Raw genomic sequence first — 14,182 nt, forward strand, 5'->3', positions numbered from 1 at the left:
CTGATGTGTAAGATGCCACCCCTAGTTTGGTGATCTTGGGAGGTCTAAGAAAGGAAGCTGAATGTGAGCCTGGTGGCAAGTCAGTCACCAAGCACCCCTCAGTTGCAATCCCTGCATTGAGTTCCTGCTCAGACCTCCCTTCATGACAGACAACGAGCCGTAAGATGAACTAAACCTTCCCCCCACACACACAAGTAGTTTTTCATCCGTGTTTATCACAGCAATAGAAAGCAACTACTAGATTTACAGGGGGAAAGACTGGATAGGGTGAAAAGGAGAGCAAGGAGCAAGACTCCAGGATAGCATCAGTCCAGTGTCAAGGGGACATAAGCGGGCGTACATCTTTAAGACTATGCTCAAAAGTACGTAGTAAAACCCTGCCCCAGTGGGAGCCCATTTAGAAAATCTGCAGCTTGGAGACACTGCAATCTTACCTAGATCAGACAGGTAGACTCCCAACAAGGAATCCATCGGATTCTTGCCTCTTTTCTGGAGGAGGTGGAAAACAAGGACTGGATGATTTAGTGAGATTAATGAGGCACGCAGGGTCCAAGACGGAAGCTCCGGGAAGCAAGGACATCAGACAGACAGCAATGGACACCTAGCACAGGAAGGCAAGGGTGCATGAGGGCTACGGGTGAGTCAGACACAGGCAGGCTCAGAGGGGACATGGCATGAAGTACATTTGGGAACACTGGGTCTGCGCTCTGTGGGGACAGTAATAGGATGGCCATGCACAAGCAGTCCTAAAGTCCCCAGCAGCCGAAAGCAAAGGGAACAGCATGCATTCTTAGAAACGACGCTTGCTATTGAATCAAAGCGGACTCAGGGCTAAGAAGCTTATAGGGTCTTAAAGCCTAAAGGAAATGTCTCCCAGGTGTGCTAATAAAAAGATGAGGTCTTAAAAAAAAAATATTTTCTCCTTTACATTCCTCAGCCAAGAGTAATACCTACACAATTACCACACAACTGAGGAACATTCGGTCTGCGAGGAACCAGCTTCTCCACCCATATGAGCAGTTCTTGGGTGGTTTTGTATAATCTGGAGGGAAATTTTTAGAACAGTGTACTGCGTGGGCTGCACCGTCTAAGCCGTTTTCATACACGAGTCCAAACTGGGGAGCTGAGAGAAACCTCAACTGAATGATGTTGGTCTAACAAAAGCGCAGTGGCTCGATTTTCTGGATGCTGGGTCGTGTGCCTAGAGCTGGAGACAGACTCATGAGGAGACATGAGCTCTGCCCACAAAGTAGTTGAGGGCCCTGGAGGAGGCAGTTATACAGGCGGAGTCTGTAAAAGAAGGGGCTGTGCGGTACCCAAGCGCGGTGGGAGCTTTCCCCTCAACTGCCTGGTCCTGACTGCTGGGGCTGTGTACACCCCCATCATTTCTCCTGGTTTTTCATGTTTGCTGATCTGTTTTTCAAGTTTGGCCAGTGTGAGGAGGGCATGCTTGTGTTCGCATGCGTGCTTGTGTTGAGGGAATCCAGAGGACACCACCGTTTTTGCTTTGTTTTGTGCTGTGTTGTTTTGTTGAAACAGGGTCTCTTACTGAAACTCACCAAGCCAAGCAGGCTGACTGGCCAACAAGCCCCAAAGATCTGCTTGTCTCCACCCTGACCCTGACATCTCCCCATCCCCCACCCCACCCCACCCCACCCCCACCCCTAGGCACCCGAATTGCAAGCCAGCATCAACATGCAGGGCTTTTTGGTATACTGATTCTGGGGTTCCCGGTTAGGTCTTCAGGTCAGCGAGGCACACACTCTTCCGAATGAGGCATCTCCTCAGTCCTGCTTGCTGCTGTTTGTTCTGGGATGCAGACTGACCCGGGACCTAGGTGTGTGCTCGGTATCACCAGCACTGTTTTGTTTCTTACAACAGGGCCATACTATGCAACCTTGAATTTACGATCCCCCTGCCTCCACCTTCCCTCCTGAGTGCCGAGATTCCAGGGGTATGCCCCTGCGTCAGGCATTTAAGTCTGTTTCCTGGGGGGGGGGGGGGGGGGGATGCTGACCTGCTGTGGGAAGAGAGTCTCTTGCCTCCATAGTCACCCTGCACTGGGGTTTCATTTCTGGACCCCTTTCCCATGCTCTGTTCTGGGGTCACAAACATGAACTGAGATACACACAGGATTCCTGGAAGAAATGAGGGTCCATCTTCGATGCCGGCACTGGGTTTGCAGTAACGCGTGATCTGTGATTTCTCGCAGGGCGGTGTCGGGCAGTTCGGGACCCTCTTCCGGATCATGTAAGTCGGCTGTGTTCTGTACCTGTAAATCTCTGATCCTTACAAAGTAAGTGTTGTTCCGGCTTCTTTTTTACGTCACACAGTGAATTAAAAAGAAAGAAAGAATTTTTCCAAGTGGCATACTCTCCCGGTAGGGAAAACTGCCTTCCACCCCGTGTTCTAAATCTCGCGGTCTTTGCTAAAGCTAACAGGAGTAAAAAACGCCAATACACAGTGTTGGTGGATGTATGTCAAGATGTGTACTGTACAACATCCATTGAGAAATTTCAAAACGAAACAAACCTTTGAAAAGTAATTTCACGGTGATATTCACTTAATAATATAAAATATTCTCTTTTGTTTTAGTCCTAGAACCTCATGTTGGAAAGTTGAAAACGAAAAAAAGCAGTATTCATTTCCGATCAATAATTTAACAAACTCTCTGATATTTTGCAACACAGTCTAAATAGCAGCATGTTGAAATCACACTAAACACTTGATAATACAGAACTTACTAGACATGTGAGCATCTGGCGAAGCTTCTAGAAGCACTGGCCAGAATTTCAACAGCTAAAGAAAAAGATTAAAATTTAAAACATTAACCCAAATATCAAACATTATAAGTAACTATGTTAAATTATTGATTCATATAATTTACATATTTTGTATGGCTACAGATTATATCTGAAAAAAATGGCTTCTTACTGTTTGATATATGCCTTTAAATTTTTAATTAAAACTATGGACTCTTACCCATGAGCACAAATACACACACACACACACACACACACACATTTGTTTTTACGTAAGTGGCTCATGAGTAAAATACATCAGACCCAAAGTTTGGACTCCTGAGGAAGACATGAAATGGATAATGAGAGAGAGACTGATGTAAATTGTTATATTTAAAACCAAGCTCCTCTCAGGAAAAAGAAAACCATGCCCTTTGGCACTTTTATCCTTTGTGCCCACAAGCCTGCTAGCGCACCCTCCACAAACAGTTCTCAGTGTGACGCTGGGTCTCTGCCCACCTGTCCCTGCACCGTGTGTGTTGGGAACCTCCTGTCATGCATTCGGAGTTCCACTCAACTCTGAGCACTTGGCTCTGCCTCACACAAGGCAGCAACCGGAGGAAAGTATCTGACATCCTGGTCCCTGTCATGGGACATATACCAAGAACCTTCATAGGTTCTCTCAGCCTCTGGCCAAATAAACCAGTTAAGTCACCTCCACCTGCATCAGGGAAATGAAGGACCCTCATTTCCTCCCTGTGGTCAAAACATAGCCTCTACAGCTTAGGTCTGGGACATAGTGACAATACACCCACATTGTCACCAATACCCTCCCAAGCAAAATGTCCCACCACAGCCTAGTTTATCCCTGAAAACCCAACAGGAAGGCCGTGTATGAGGACTCAGGTCAATTATGAAGATCACATTTAACAGGTCCTCTGCTGCACAAGCCTGAGCAGGGTAGAAGACCAGAGCTTGCTCACACTCAGGAGAAGAGCTAAGTCTCCGGCTCGTCTGTAGAAAACACTGCTTACTAATCCGTGCCCTACACCCTTGCTCTGAACTAGATGGGAGCCCAGAGATTCTTCCACTAATAGCCTGGCAAGTTTCTCTTGCCCTGCTGCCTCCCCAGAAACTGGGCTCCCCTGTGACTCCTCTCTACCTTCCCAGAGAGAATCCAGAGTGCCGCTAGACAGGCTTGCTCCCCCTCGGTCTCGGACATCGCCGGTGAGAGCATTAGTCGGAATCCTGACTGAGAGGGGTTTTGTGCATAAGTGGCCTTACTTCCGCTTCTCCACTTGATAAGCATGTATAGTTCTAATTAATTACTCTACTTACCCACAGGAGTATGCAACTGGCCATCTAACCCAAAAGTAAATTAAACTGAGCCCTAGTAACCAGACAAATTACAACATAAATATTTTTTAAATCACACCCTTAGGAATAATTATATCCTCAGCCTTATTAAAATCTATGACTTTATTTACCAACCATAGATCAGGAATCTATGATGAAAAGCCACAGGTACAGTCAGGGCTATAAAGCAACAAGCAGAATTCCTCCTCAGAGGAAGGACCCAAGCTTAGGTTCCACTAGCCATCCAGCACTGTACTGGATGTGACCCACTTATTGAGATATAAGAACAATTTTTAATTCCGATGCTGGGTCAGATGGAGGTTCTGGGTTGGGTGAAGGTGCCAGAAGAATACTATCCACCTACAACCAGTGTGACTTTGGGAAGTTACCAATGCCAGTCTCTATATTTGTAAAACAGACAATTTCCTTGCTTTGGAGTACCACCTGGGGAATGTGCGTGGAAACAGATGTTTCTGTATCCTTTGGGGTTCCTGGTGTTGGGCAGCTATTCTTAGACCTTTAGGGTGGTCAGCATTTACAGATGTAATTCCGTCCTGTCACCTGGATTAGCTTCCCCATTAGCTTCAAACGAAGAGAAACATGTACTCTAGGTAAAGGTGGGCATTCTGAGATCCAGGGAGTTAACGTGACTCCTGGTGGCTAGGCATCATGGTTGCCAGGTCGCTGCTTACACAGAGCAGCTACTGGCTGCAGACCCAACCTGAAGATACACAATCAGCTGTGCTAACTCAATGAGAATTTATGTGTTGGGACTTGGTTCCCCTTGTGCCATCTTCAGGCTTCAGACCTGTGATGAGGACACCTATAAGCCAGCTTGGGCTAGCCTAGCAAAATGCCATGGCCTGGGTGAGCCTTGAATCCAGACCATTGTCATTCACCTACTTATGCCTCGGCCCTGGAAACCAGAAGTCCAAAAGCAAGTTGCCAAAGGGTTGGTAAGGACTACAGTCATCTTCTGTGTCCTTCCCTTGGTGTATGGATGTGACTGGGGTAGGGGGTGGCACTATCATAGGAATTTGAGCATCTGCTGGTTGATTTCTATAAACATTTCTGTCAATTTCCCGAGAAACACAGCTTGGATTCTTATATGAATCCTACTGAATACACCCATCAATTTTTAACGAATTCTATTTTAACAACGGTAAGTCTCCAATCCATGAACAGTGAGCCTCTCCGCATCCACTAACATCTTCTTCCGTGATCTTGACCTTCAGCAGCATGCTTTCGGGTGTTTTTAACACAAGCTTCACTTCTCTGGCCAGGTGTACTCAAGGGTTTTGTTCTTCTTGATATGTTGTTGTTCTTTCTTTCTCTACTGTCAAATTGTTATCGGTCCTTTATAGAAAAGCTAATCTCTATTACCATTTCATAGAGGCAAGCTGAACTTCGAATGGGATTAGCCACATATCCTTGCTGAGCTTTGTACACCTCTAAGCTGTACTCACTTTCACTGGTCCTTGATTTTCCACATAGAGCACCATTATTGGCAATTTCCCTATTGCTTTCTGGGGCTCACGAAAACATCGAGCCCACCAAAGTGACTCAGAATCCTCTTTATTTTAAAGTCAGTTCATTAACAACTTAGAGCTGCCCTATCCCCCCACAGCAGAGCAAGATAAGGTCTTTGATTGAATGATCAAAGAAAACGAGGGTATTCAGAAGACATCTTTAGAAGTCTCCCTATCACAAGAATTGTTTTTCTGTATTAGATTCTAGACCACACAATCTTAATGCCTGCTGCAAAAAAAAAAAAAAAAAAAAAAAAAAAAAAAGTCAACGTTGCTCCCTAAACCAGCACGAAGACATGATACCTTTTACCACATGGCCCTTCCCTTGGACTCACTCCAGTGTTTCACCCCCTTAGAGAAGGAAATTGGCTGTGGTCCCAGATGGAGAAAAATGCAGCGGTAACAATGACTATGAAGACCCTGAATTCCAGCTGTTGAAGGCGTGGCCGTCGATGAAAATTTTACCAGCCAGACCTATCCAGGAATCAGAATATGCAGGTACCCTGGGGCTCTGATGATACCTGTCCATAGGCAGCAAGATATAGTGATTACGGGCTCACTCTTTAGAGCTCAGATTTTTGTCTGAATACAGACTTCCTCTCCCTGCACTGAGAACATGGGAGAGGTGGACAGACAGGAAAACAGGCCTGTGAGAAGAAGTTACAGTCTGAACGATGGGAAGGGCAGGGAAAGAGAAACTTTAACTCGGTTGATTCACTCTGCAGGTTGCTAGCCTAAAAATAGAACCAGTACTGAAGACCTACCCATCAGGAGGGAAGACGCTGGCTTTGTACCCACTCTGGCCTTTTATCACCTGGACAGTGTCAGCAGGTTCTCTGTGCCTCTGTAAAGGGAAGGAGGAACCACACGTGGTTTCTGAGGGTCTGGATCACAGACATGAATCTGTAGAAATTTCTTTAGGGGGATGATGATGAACTGGTCAGTTGACTCACACCCTTCATTGCTGCCCTTCAGATGCTGAAGCAGGAGGATACCAAGTTCAAGGCCTGCTTGAACTGCTTGGTGATACCTTGACTCCAAACAATAACAACAAATCATAATGATAATGACTACACTGATTTCTGTACTCAGAAGCATTGCCTGAGTGTCTACTCTTCAGTGGCCACCATTATGGAATTTATTGCGAGATAAATAACAGAAAAGGGCACAAGAGCATAGCAGAATAAAAACATAGATGGGGTTTGGTGATGAGCTCCAGGGACACTTTCCATAGCTGCACCCAGGAGGCTGAAGCAAGAAAAAGGGCACAAGTTTGAGACCAGCCTGATTTATATAGTGAGTTCCAGACCAGCCTGACCCATGTTATGAGACCCTGCATGAAACAAAGTGGATAGATAAATATATGGATGGATGGGTGGATGGATGATGGATGGATGGATGTGTGGGTGGGTGGATGGATGGATGGATGGGTGGGTGGGTGGATGGATGGATGGATGGATGGATGGATGGGTGGGTGGGTGGATGGATGGATGGATGGATGGATGGATGGATGGATGGATGGGTGGGTGGATGGATGAATGGATGTGTGGGTGGATGGATGGATGAATGGATATGGATAGATAGAGAAATAGATAGATAGATAGATAGATAGATAGATAGATAGATAGATAGATAGACAGACAGACAGACAGACAAATAGACAGACAGATAGACAGAGTGAGCATTAATCTTCAAGAGCTGGTAGTATTTCTCAGAGACATAAACAATGAAGGGCAGTCAAGGCCACCCTTGGTAGGATTGCTGTGAACCAAAACAAGCAGGTCTACCATGAACCTCAGCTTCCTGTTCTGACAGGTTCAAGTAGGATCTCTTGCCTCCAGGAGTTTTTTTTCTTTTCCTTCATGATGATTCCTCCAGCCAGGCACACTCTACACTAGAGAGTGTTTCCTTCCTTCCACAACAGTCCCTTTGGTCTTTGCCCACTCTCACTCTTGAGAGCACCATATGATGTACTATAATAAAATGTGCCTGACTTCTACACTCCTCCCTGAAACCTGCTCCCCCCAAAAAAAAACCTGTTTGCCTGGTATCTGAACTTTGATGACTCTGTGAGTGTGAAGATCTGTGAGTACTTTATGAGTGTGCCAAATCTAACTGGCTTCAAGTTACAAGCTTACCAGCTTCCTTTTTCCACAGATACACGCTATTTCAAGGATACAATGGAGGCTCCTCTTCTGTTACCTCCCAAGGCTTCTGTCTCCACCGAGAGGCAGGTCAGGGATGTATGGACAACGCAGCGTGAAGAAGTGAGTAAAAGGGATCCTGAGAGCCTGGCATGTGGAGGCCACTCTCTATCTCAATGACATAAGCCCCAGGTTTTCCACACCACATGATGAGGTCAGGAGAGGCTTGGGGGAGCTGAACTGTGTGACTTATGGGACCATGGGCCTTTGGAGAAGTATAGAAGGAACAACAATTTACATTTGATGAATACCTAGGCTGAGTCAGTCATCTGGCTGAAGAACTTACTACACCTTATCTAATGATCATTGCATTCTTCAGACCCTGGATTATAACACAGATCTTTCTGATACTGATATATCATTTTGCCAAGACTCTCCGCCCAGCATTGTCACCTGTTAACCTGAGCCGTTAGAAGTCTCATGATCATTGAATCTCTGCAATACCTGTTCAAACCAAATAGGAACATTCTATGTGCTGGCTTAAAAGGCTATCAAGAGAAATCGCAGATAATTTTCTATGGGAATATCTTGTAAATGAAAATGTGCTGAGCACATATGTAGGTTTTTATTTATATATATATGTGTGTGTGTGTGTGTGTGTATGCATATATATACATATATATATATATATGTATATATTTCATACTCCATAAAACCTAGGCAGTAGGCTCTTTAATCCCAGGACTCAGGAAGCAGAGGCATGCAGATCTCTGAGTTCTGAGTTTGAAGCCAGCCTGATCTACAGATTAAGTTTTAGGACAGCTAAGGCTACACAGAGAAACCTTGTCTCAAAAAGCCAAGTACAAATATAAACTATACATATGCATATACATACACACAGATACATAAAATAAAATAAAAAGACCTATCCCCTAGGTCTGCATGTCAGTGGTGATGATATTTTGACACACTTCAGGTCAGTGACCTCTAGAGTCACACAAGCAATAGTATTTGCATTGACACACCCTGGCTCCTCTCTTCACACACGGAGTCCATTCACAACAGAGCTTACAATGTGGAGAGCAAGAGCTCATCAGCATAAATCATACAGCTATAGAGCCTCCCCCCCCCCCGGTAGAATTTTGATTACTGTACTCAACACTTGACGAGAATGTTTTAAAGGCTTAAGGCACATGTTAAAATCTTGTCAGTGTGTGCCCTTCCAGAAGCTCTACAGAACTATACTGAACCCAAGGAAGTCTCAACAAAACTGGATTTCACTGGTGCGCTCATGGGTTTTTATGAAGAGGAATCTCACTGTTAGATTCTTGTGCCATGACACCATTCATGAATGAGGGGGAGCCGTGTTCTGCATAGCCCACCAATTCTGCTGGCATGTCCACCCTTCATTGGACTTCCGGTTGTCTTGATACTGACTACACACTAGCCTGTCTGGTGCTGACATAACATATGGCCTATAAGCCATTGTATGCTTACATAAGACCCTGTCTAACCCCAGCCATAGAAGAATCTGAGTCTCCTGTGGCCCATGCCTCTGCATTGCCTCAGTTTCTCCTTTCTGACAGATCACTTCACAGCAAAACCATGATCCCATCACTGTAAATCTGCTGAGCTGAGCTGAGGGAGAGGGAAGGCAAGGACAAAGGGTTGCCAGGAGAGAAACTTTCTTATAAATTAAGTAAGGCCTTGGCTCTAGCCCTCTGTGATAAAGTAAGAAATTTTTTTTTTGGCAAGTAGATTAGCTTTTCATTAACAACCTCATTTCCAGGAGCTGCTTCTTATTAGTTCTGAGATTAAACTATCTGTCTACTAGATCTTCAATAACCCTTATGGAGGACTTTTCTTATCTCGGTTCCTTGGGATGATTGTAACTACATTGCCCTAAACTAGTGTTCCACTACTAAGCACTTACTGTATACCAAATGCTGTGCTCAACCACAGAAGCATAGAAGTGAGTCAGCACACACAATCTAGCAGAGGAGCACATAGTCTAAGGGAGGAGGCAGTGATGTGAGTGGTGTTCTTGATGTCTAGGAGAAGTGGGCAAAGCTATGTTCGCTCATGGTCATATGCATTGTAATCAGTAGTTCTCAGCAGGGAGATTTTGCTCCCCTAGTACATCTGGCTCAGACTAGAGACACTTTTGGTTGTTAAAGTGAATAATGGATAGTGCTTAAGCATTGTCCAAGGGAAAACATACCACACAGACACACACACACACACACACACACACACACACACAACACATCACATACATACATACATACATATATATATATACATACCACACACATCATAAACCTTAATACACATATATATACAAACAAAACACACACATCAACCTACACACCATACTACTATAACACACACACCAACACATCATAAAATGAACCATATCACACATACACATCTCCTCATACACCAACATACACACCATACTACACACATATATATACACTACACACAAACACACTATGTACACACTGACACATCATAAAATATACCATATTGCACACACACACACACACATACACACATCTACACACACACCAAGGCACATACACACAAACCAATACGTACACCATACTGCACACACATTGCAACACACACATACACACCATACTACACACATAGGCACACTACACATGCATACCAACACATGCAACAATACACACACAATACTACACACACAAAGACACACTACACACACATACGAACACACACACCAATACACACACCATTCTACACACAAATAGAAACACACACATCAACACATAACCCCCACTTGCACAACATACCATTACACACACGCATATGCACACTACGTACACACTAATACATCATAACACACGCTTACTCACATGCTCACACAACTCACACACTCACACATTCACCATCAAAAGTCACCAAAACCTTACATACACAGTCAGGAACACCGAGGAAACCCCATCCTGAACCCTAAACATGCAGAGTCCATGTACAGTGGAGAAAGCCTGGCCTACTGCCCTGCCCGGGGTGACAATGGTGTGTGGGCAGAGTGGGGAGTGGTGACTCACAGTCAGAAAGCTGAAGCTGCAGAAGGAGCATTCAAAACCCCTCCAGTAGCTGCTCGACAGATAGCAACTGGAAGCTGAAGGCGCAGTGAAGAAATACAGAGTCACCAAAACAAAAAGACAGCCACCACCGCGTCCCACCCAGACTAGAAGAACAGCAACCTCCCTGAGTGTAAGGCCTGGGGCTCAGTAGATTCAGACTTTGCCCCGCCTACCCAGCATTTGCAAAGACAAATACTAAGGTCCCATTGCTGGCTGGGCAGAAAGTCTTTCCCAGGCCTCGGAACTTTGTCATTGTCTTCTCTCATTTCTTCTAACCCCATTCTCACCAACAGTTCATTTATGCCCCCAGCGATGACACTACTGTTGTGCTATGTCAGAGTGATGCCTCAGTCTGGGAGTACCACACTATCATACACACGCGAACACACACACACACACACACACACACACACACACACACACACACACACACCATCCTCACAAGGAAGTAGTTTGTTTTGTTTTGTTTTTCACCTCAATGTCACAGAAAGGAGCTGAATGAGTCACCATTCCCTCACAACTGGCATGTGACAGAAAAGAAGTGGCATTACCTGAGCTGTCACTAAAGGTCACACTCCACTGTGCTGGCCCTTGAGCCGTCACAGGCTTTTCTGGTGGCAGAACATATACTTACAGATACTTAGCAATAGCTGACCATGTGCACACAGCAGTCTTGGAGATCAGTAGGCCCAGGGACACATGCATTTATGCCAAGGACTCTAGCCATACAGAGTAGCTGCATGTCTGGTTGGGGCATGATCAGTTTAAGTTAATGGGCTACACTGTCTTTTACAGGTGGACAAGCCTACCTCCAAGGATGTCAGATGCCAATGCTTTAAAGGTAAAGTCTCAAGAGTTTAAAACCCCATGGTCTACCTCCCCTGCTCCCATGGTCTGTGTCCTGCTTGTGGTCACAGGCTCCCATACACGAGGAGCTCTGTTGAATTCTGCTCAGAGGAATGACTGTTCAATTCTGCAGTCAAGCACGCCTCCTGACTCTTTTACAGCCTTACCTTATTGACCAAGAAATTGATTGTGAAAACTCATATTCTGTTCTACATTATATGAGGAAGGCAATGTTTCAAAATCAGATGGGTTGCGTTCAAATAAGTCATTTCTATATGCACATGCCCTGAACAAAAAATTACGAGATATTCCTATCTAATTTTAAAATGCTGATTAACGAATATGAAAATGGGCTTTATAGCTTGAGGCTGAACAACTCAATCTGAACACAGAAGCACAGGTACAAGCCTGAGAGGAAGCAATCAACCCCACTAATGCTGGAAGCAGAAACTAAGGGCAGCCGGAGAAATTCGGTTGGACGGTAGCCATTATCGGTCCCATCATTTTCCCATCTCATCATCTTCCTATGCCCCCATCGCCTCTTACGATGTCCAGTGAAAGAGATGTCAGTCTTGTGATTTACAGTCCCCAATAACCAAAGCCCACCAGCTTTACCATTCATGTGCTTAGTGCTGAATCCCAAAGTGTCTTACACATGGCACCTTTAGAGAGGGAGTGCAGCCTAAAGGTCCCCAAGGGAGACAGATAGTAAACATAAAGTAAGGTAAGATAAAGTTTACTTACAACAAAAGTGTACAGAAGTGTGCTGGGCACAGGGAAAGAACAAAAGAATGTAGATGCAGGGCTTACACCAATAAGGACCATCCCTCTCCTAGGCTCAGAGAGATGGGGAGGAGCTACCGAAAGCCCCAGGGGCAGGGGCTGGGGACTGGAGGCTGAGGATCACTTAGGGAGGGTTTGTGTTAGTCAGTCAGTTTCCCATTGCTACAATAATAATCTGTAAGAAAGCCAGTTCAGAAGGACCAAAGATTGCTTTTGCTCAGTTTCAGAGATCTTGGGCCACATCCGGTGACTTTGCTGCTTTGGGGCTGTGTGAAGCAAAGCATGGTGGGGCTAGAGTGTGCTAGAGGAAAAAAAATCTCATGAGCTGAGAATGGCTGAGATTCAAAGAGAAAAGAAGGGACCAGAGTACCAACATCTCCAACAAAGCAGGTCCCCAATGATCTAACATCCTCCCCTAACTCCTTCCTAAGATCCCCAGAACTCCCCAAAAGTGTCACAGGCTGACAACAAGCCTCTACCCATGAGTCTTTGGTGAACATTTAATATACAAAGAATATAAACCATGACCAGAACCAGCAGAGTAAATGCCTAGCCTTCCTCTGCATCCCTGCCTGGCTTCCTAGCAAAGTCCACCTGGGGTCACAGTGCCGATGGCAGAAAGAAGGAAGAGAAGGATGCCCACAGCAGGAAGCAGGGCGAGCAGAGCAAGGGCATAGGCCTGGGCTCAGCCGCTGCCTGCCATGATACCTGCAGAAGGTGCCTAACCTTCCTGAGGAAAACGCACCTCTTCGAGATCTAGAGCAGGCAACCCAGACGCCCACTCACTTCAGCTGTGGAAGCATGGAAGACCCAGTCACACATGGGCAGGAAGGGTTCTTCAGCCACTTTGCTGAAGTTGTTTCTCAGCTGGAAGGATTCTCTGGTAGAATTTTTTAGGTCACTTATGTATAGTATAATATCATCTGTGAATCATGATACTTTGACTCCTCCCTTTCCATTTGTATCCCCCTTGACACCTCATTTGACCTGTTGCTCTAACTAGGACTTCAAGTGCCATATTGAAGGGATGTAGTGTGGACAGCATGGTTTTTGACCTTGATTTTAGTGGAATTGCTTTAAGTTTCTCTCCATTTAATTTGATGTTGGCTATTGGCTTGCTGTACACTGCCTTTATTGTGTTTAGAAATGTGCCTTGTATTCCTGACCTCTCCAAGACTTTTAACATGAAGGGGTATGAGATTCTGTCAAAACCTTTTGCAACATCGAATGAGATTATTATTTGGGGTTTTTTTCTTCCAATTTATTTTTATGATGGATTACATTGATAGATTTTCTTATAATGAATCACCCTTATATCCCTGGAATGAAGCCTACTTGATCATGTTGGATGATGTCTTTAATGTAGTTTTGAATTTAGTTTGAGAGTATTTTATTGAGTGTTTTTGCATCAATGTTCCTAAGACATTTGTCTGAAGTTCCCTTCTGTGTTGAGTCTTTGTGTGGTTTAGGTATCAAGGTAACTATGGACTCACTGAGTTTGACAATGTTCCTTTCAATTTTAGCTTGTGACGTAGTTTGAGGAATATGGTATTAGGTCTTCTTTGAAAGTCTGGTAGCACTTTTCACTAAAACCATCTGGCCCTGGGCTTTTGTTGGTTGGAAGATATTGCAGTAAATATTTAAAAGAGTCTGGCTTATCTCTTTAT

The 14,182-nt window shown here is 44.8% G+C and overlaps 1 protein-coding gene across 1 annotated transcript in view; it reads left to right on the forward strand.

Moving 5' to 3' along the window:
• The window catches only part of CLNK (cytokine dependent hematopoietic cell linker), a gene marked incomplete at both ends in the record, with an annotated part of 119,700 nt that overhangs the window by 51,634 nt on the left and 53,884 nt on the right, over positions 1 to 14,182 (forward strand). Inside the window, 4 exons of the mRNA XM_080942080.1 lie at positions 2,213 to 2,250; positions 5,983 to 6,124; positions 7,784 to 7,893; positions 11,682 to 11,727. Of these exons, the coding sequence (XP_080798206.1) occupies positions 2,213 to 2,250; positions 5,983 to 6,124; positions 7,784 to 7,893; positions 11,682 to 11,727 (336 nt within the window). The remainder of the gene's footprint in view (positions 1 to 2,212; positions 2,251 to 5,982; positions 6,125 to 7,783; positions 7,894 to 11,681; positions 11,728 to 14,182) is intronic.

This window comes from Micromys minutus (genome assembly GCF_963924665.1).
Source record: "Micromys minutus genome assembly, chromosome: 1".
Taxonomy (NCBI): domain Eukaryota; kingdom Metazoa; phylum Chordata; class Mammalia; order Rodentia; family Muridae; genus Micromys; species Micromys minutus.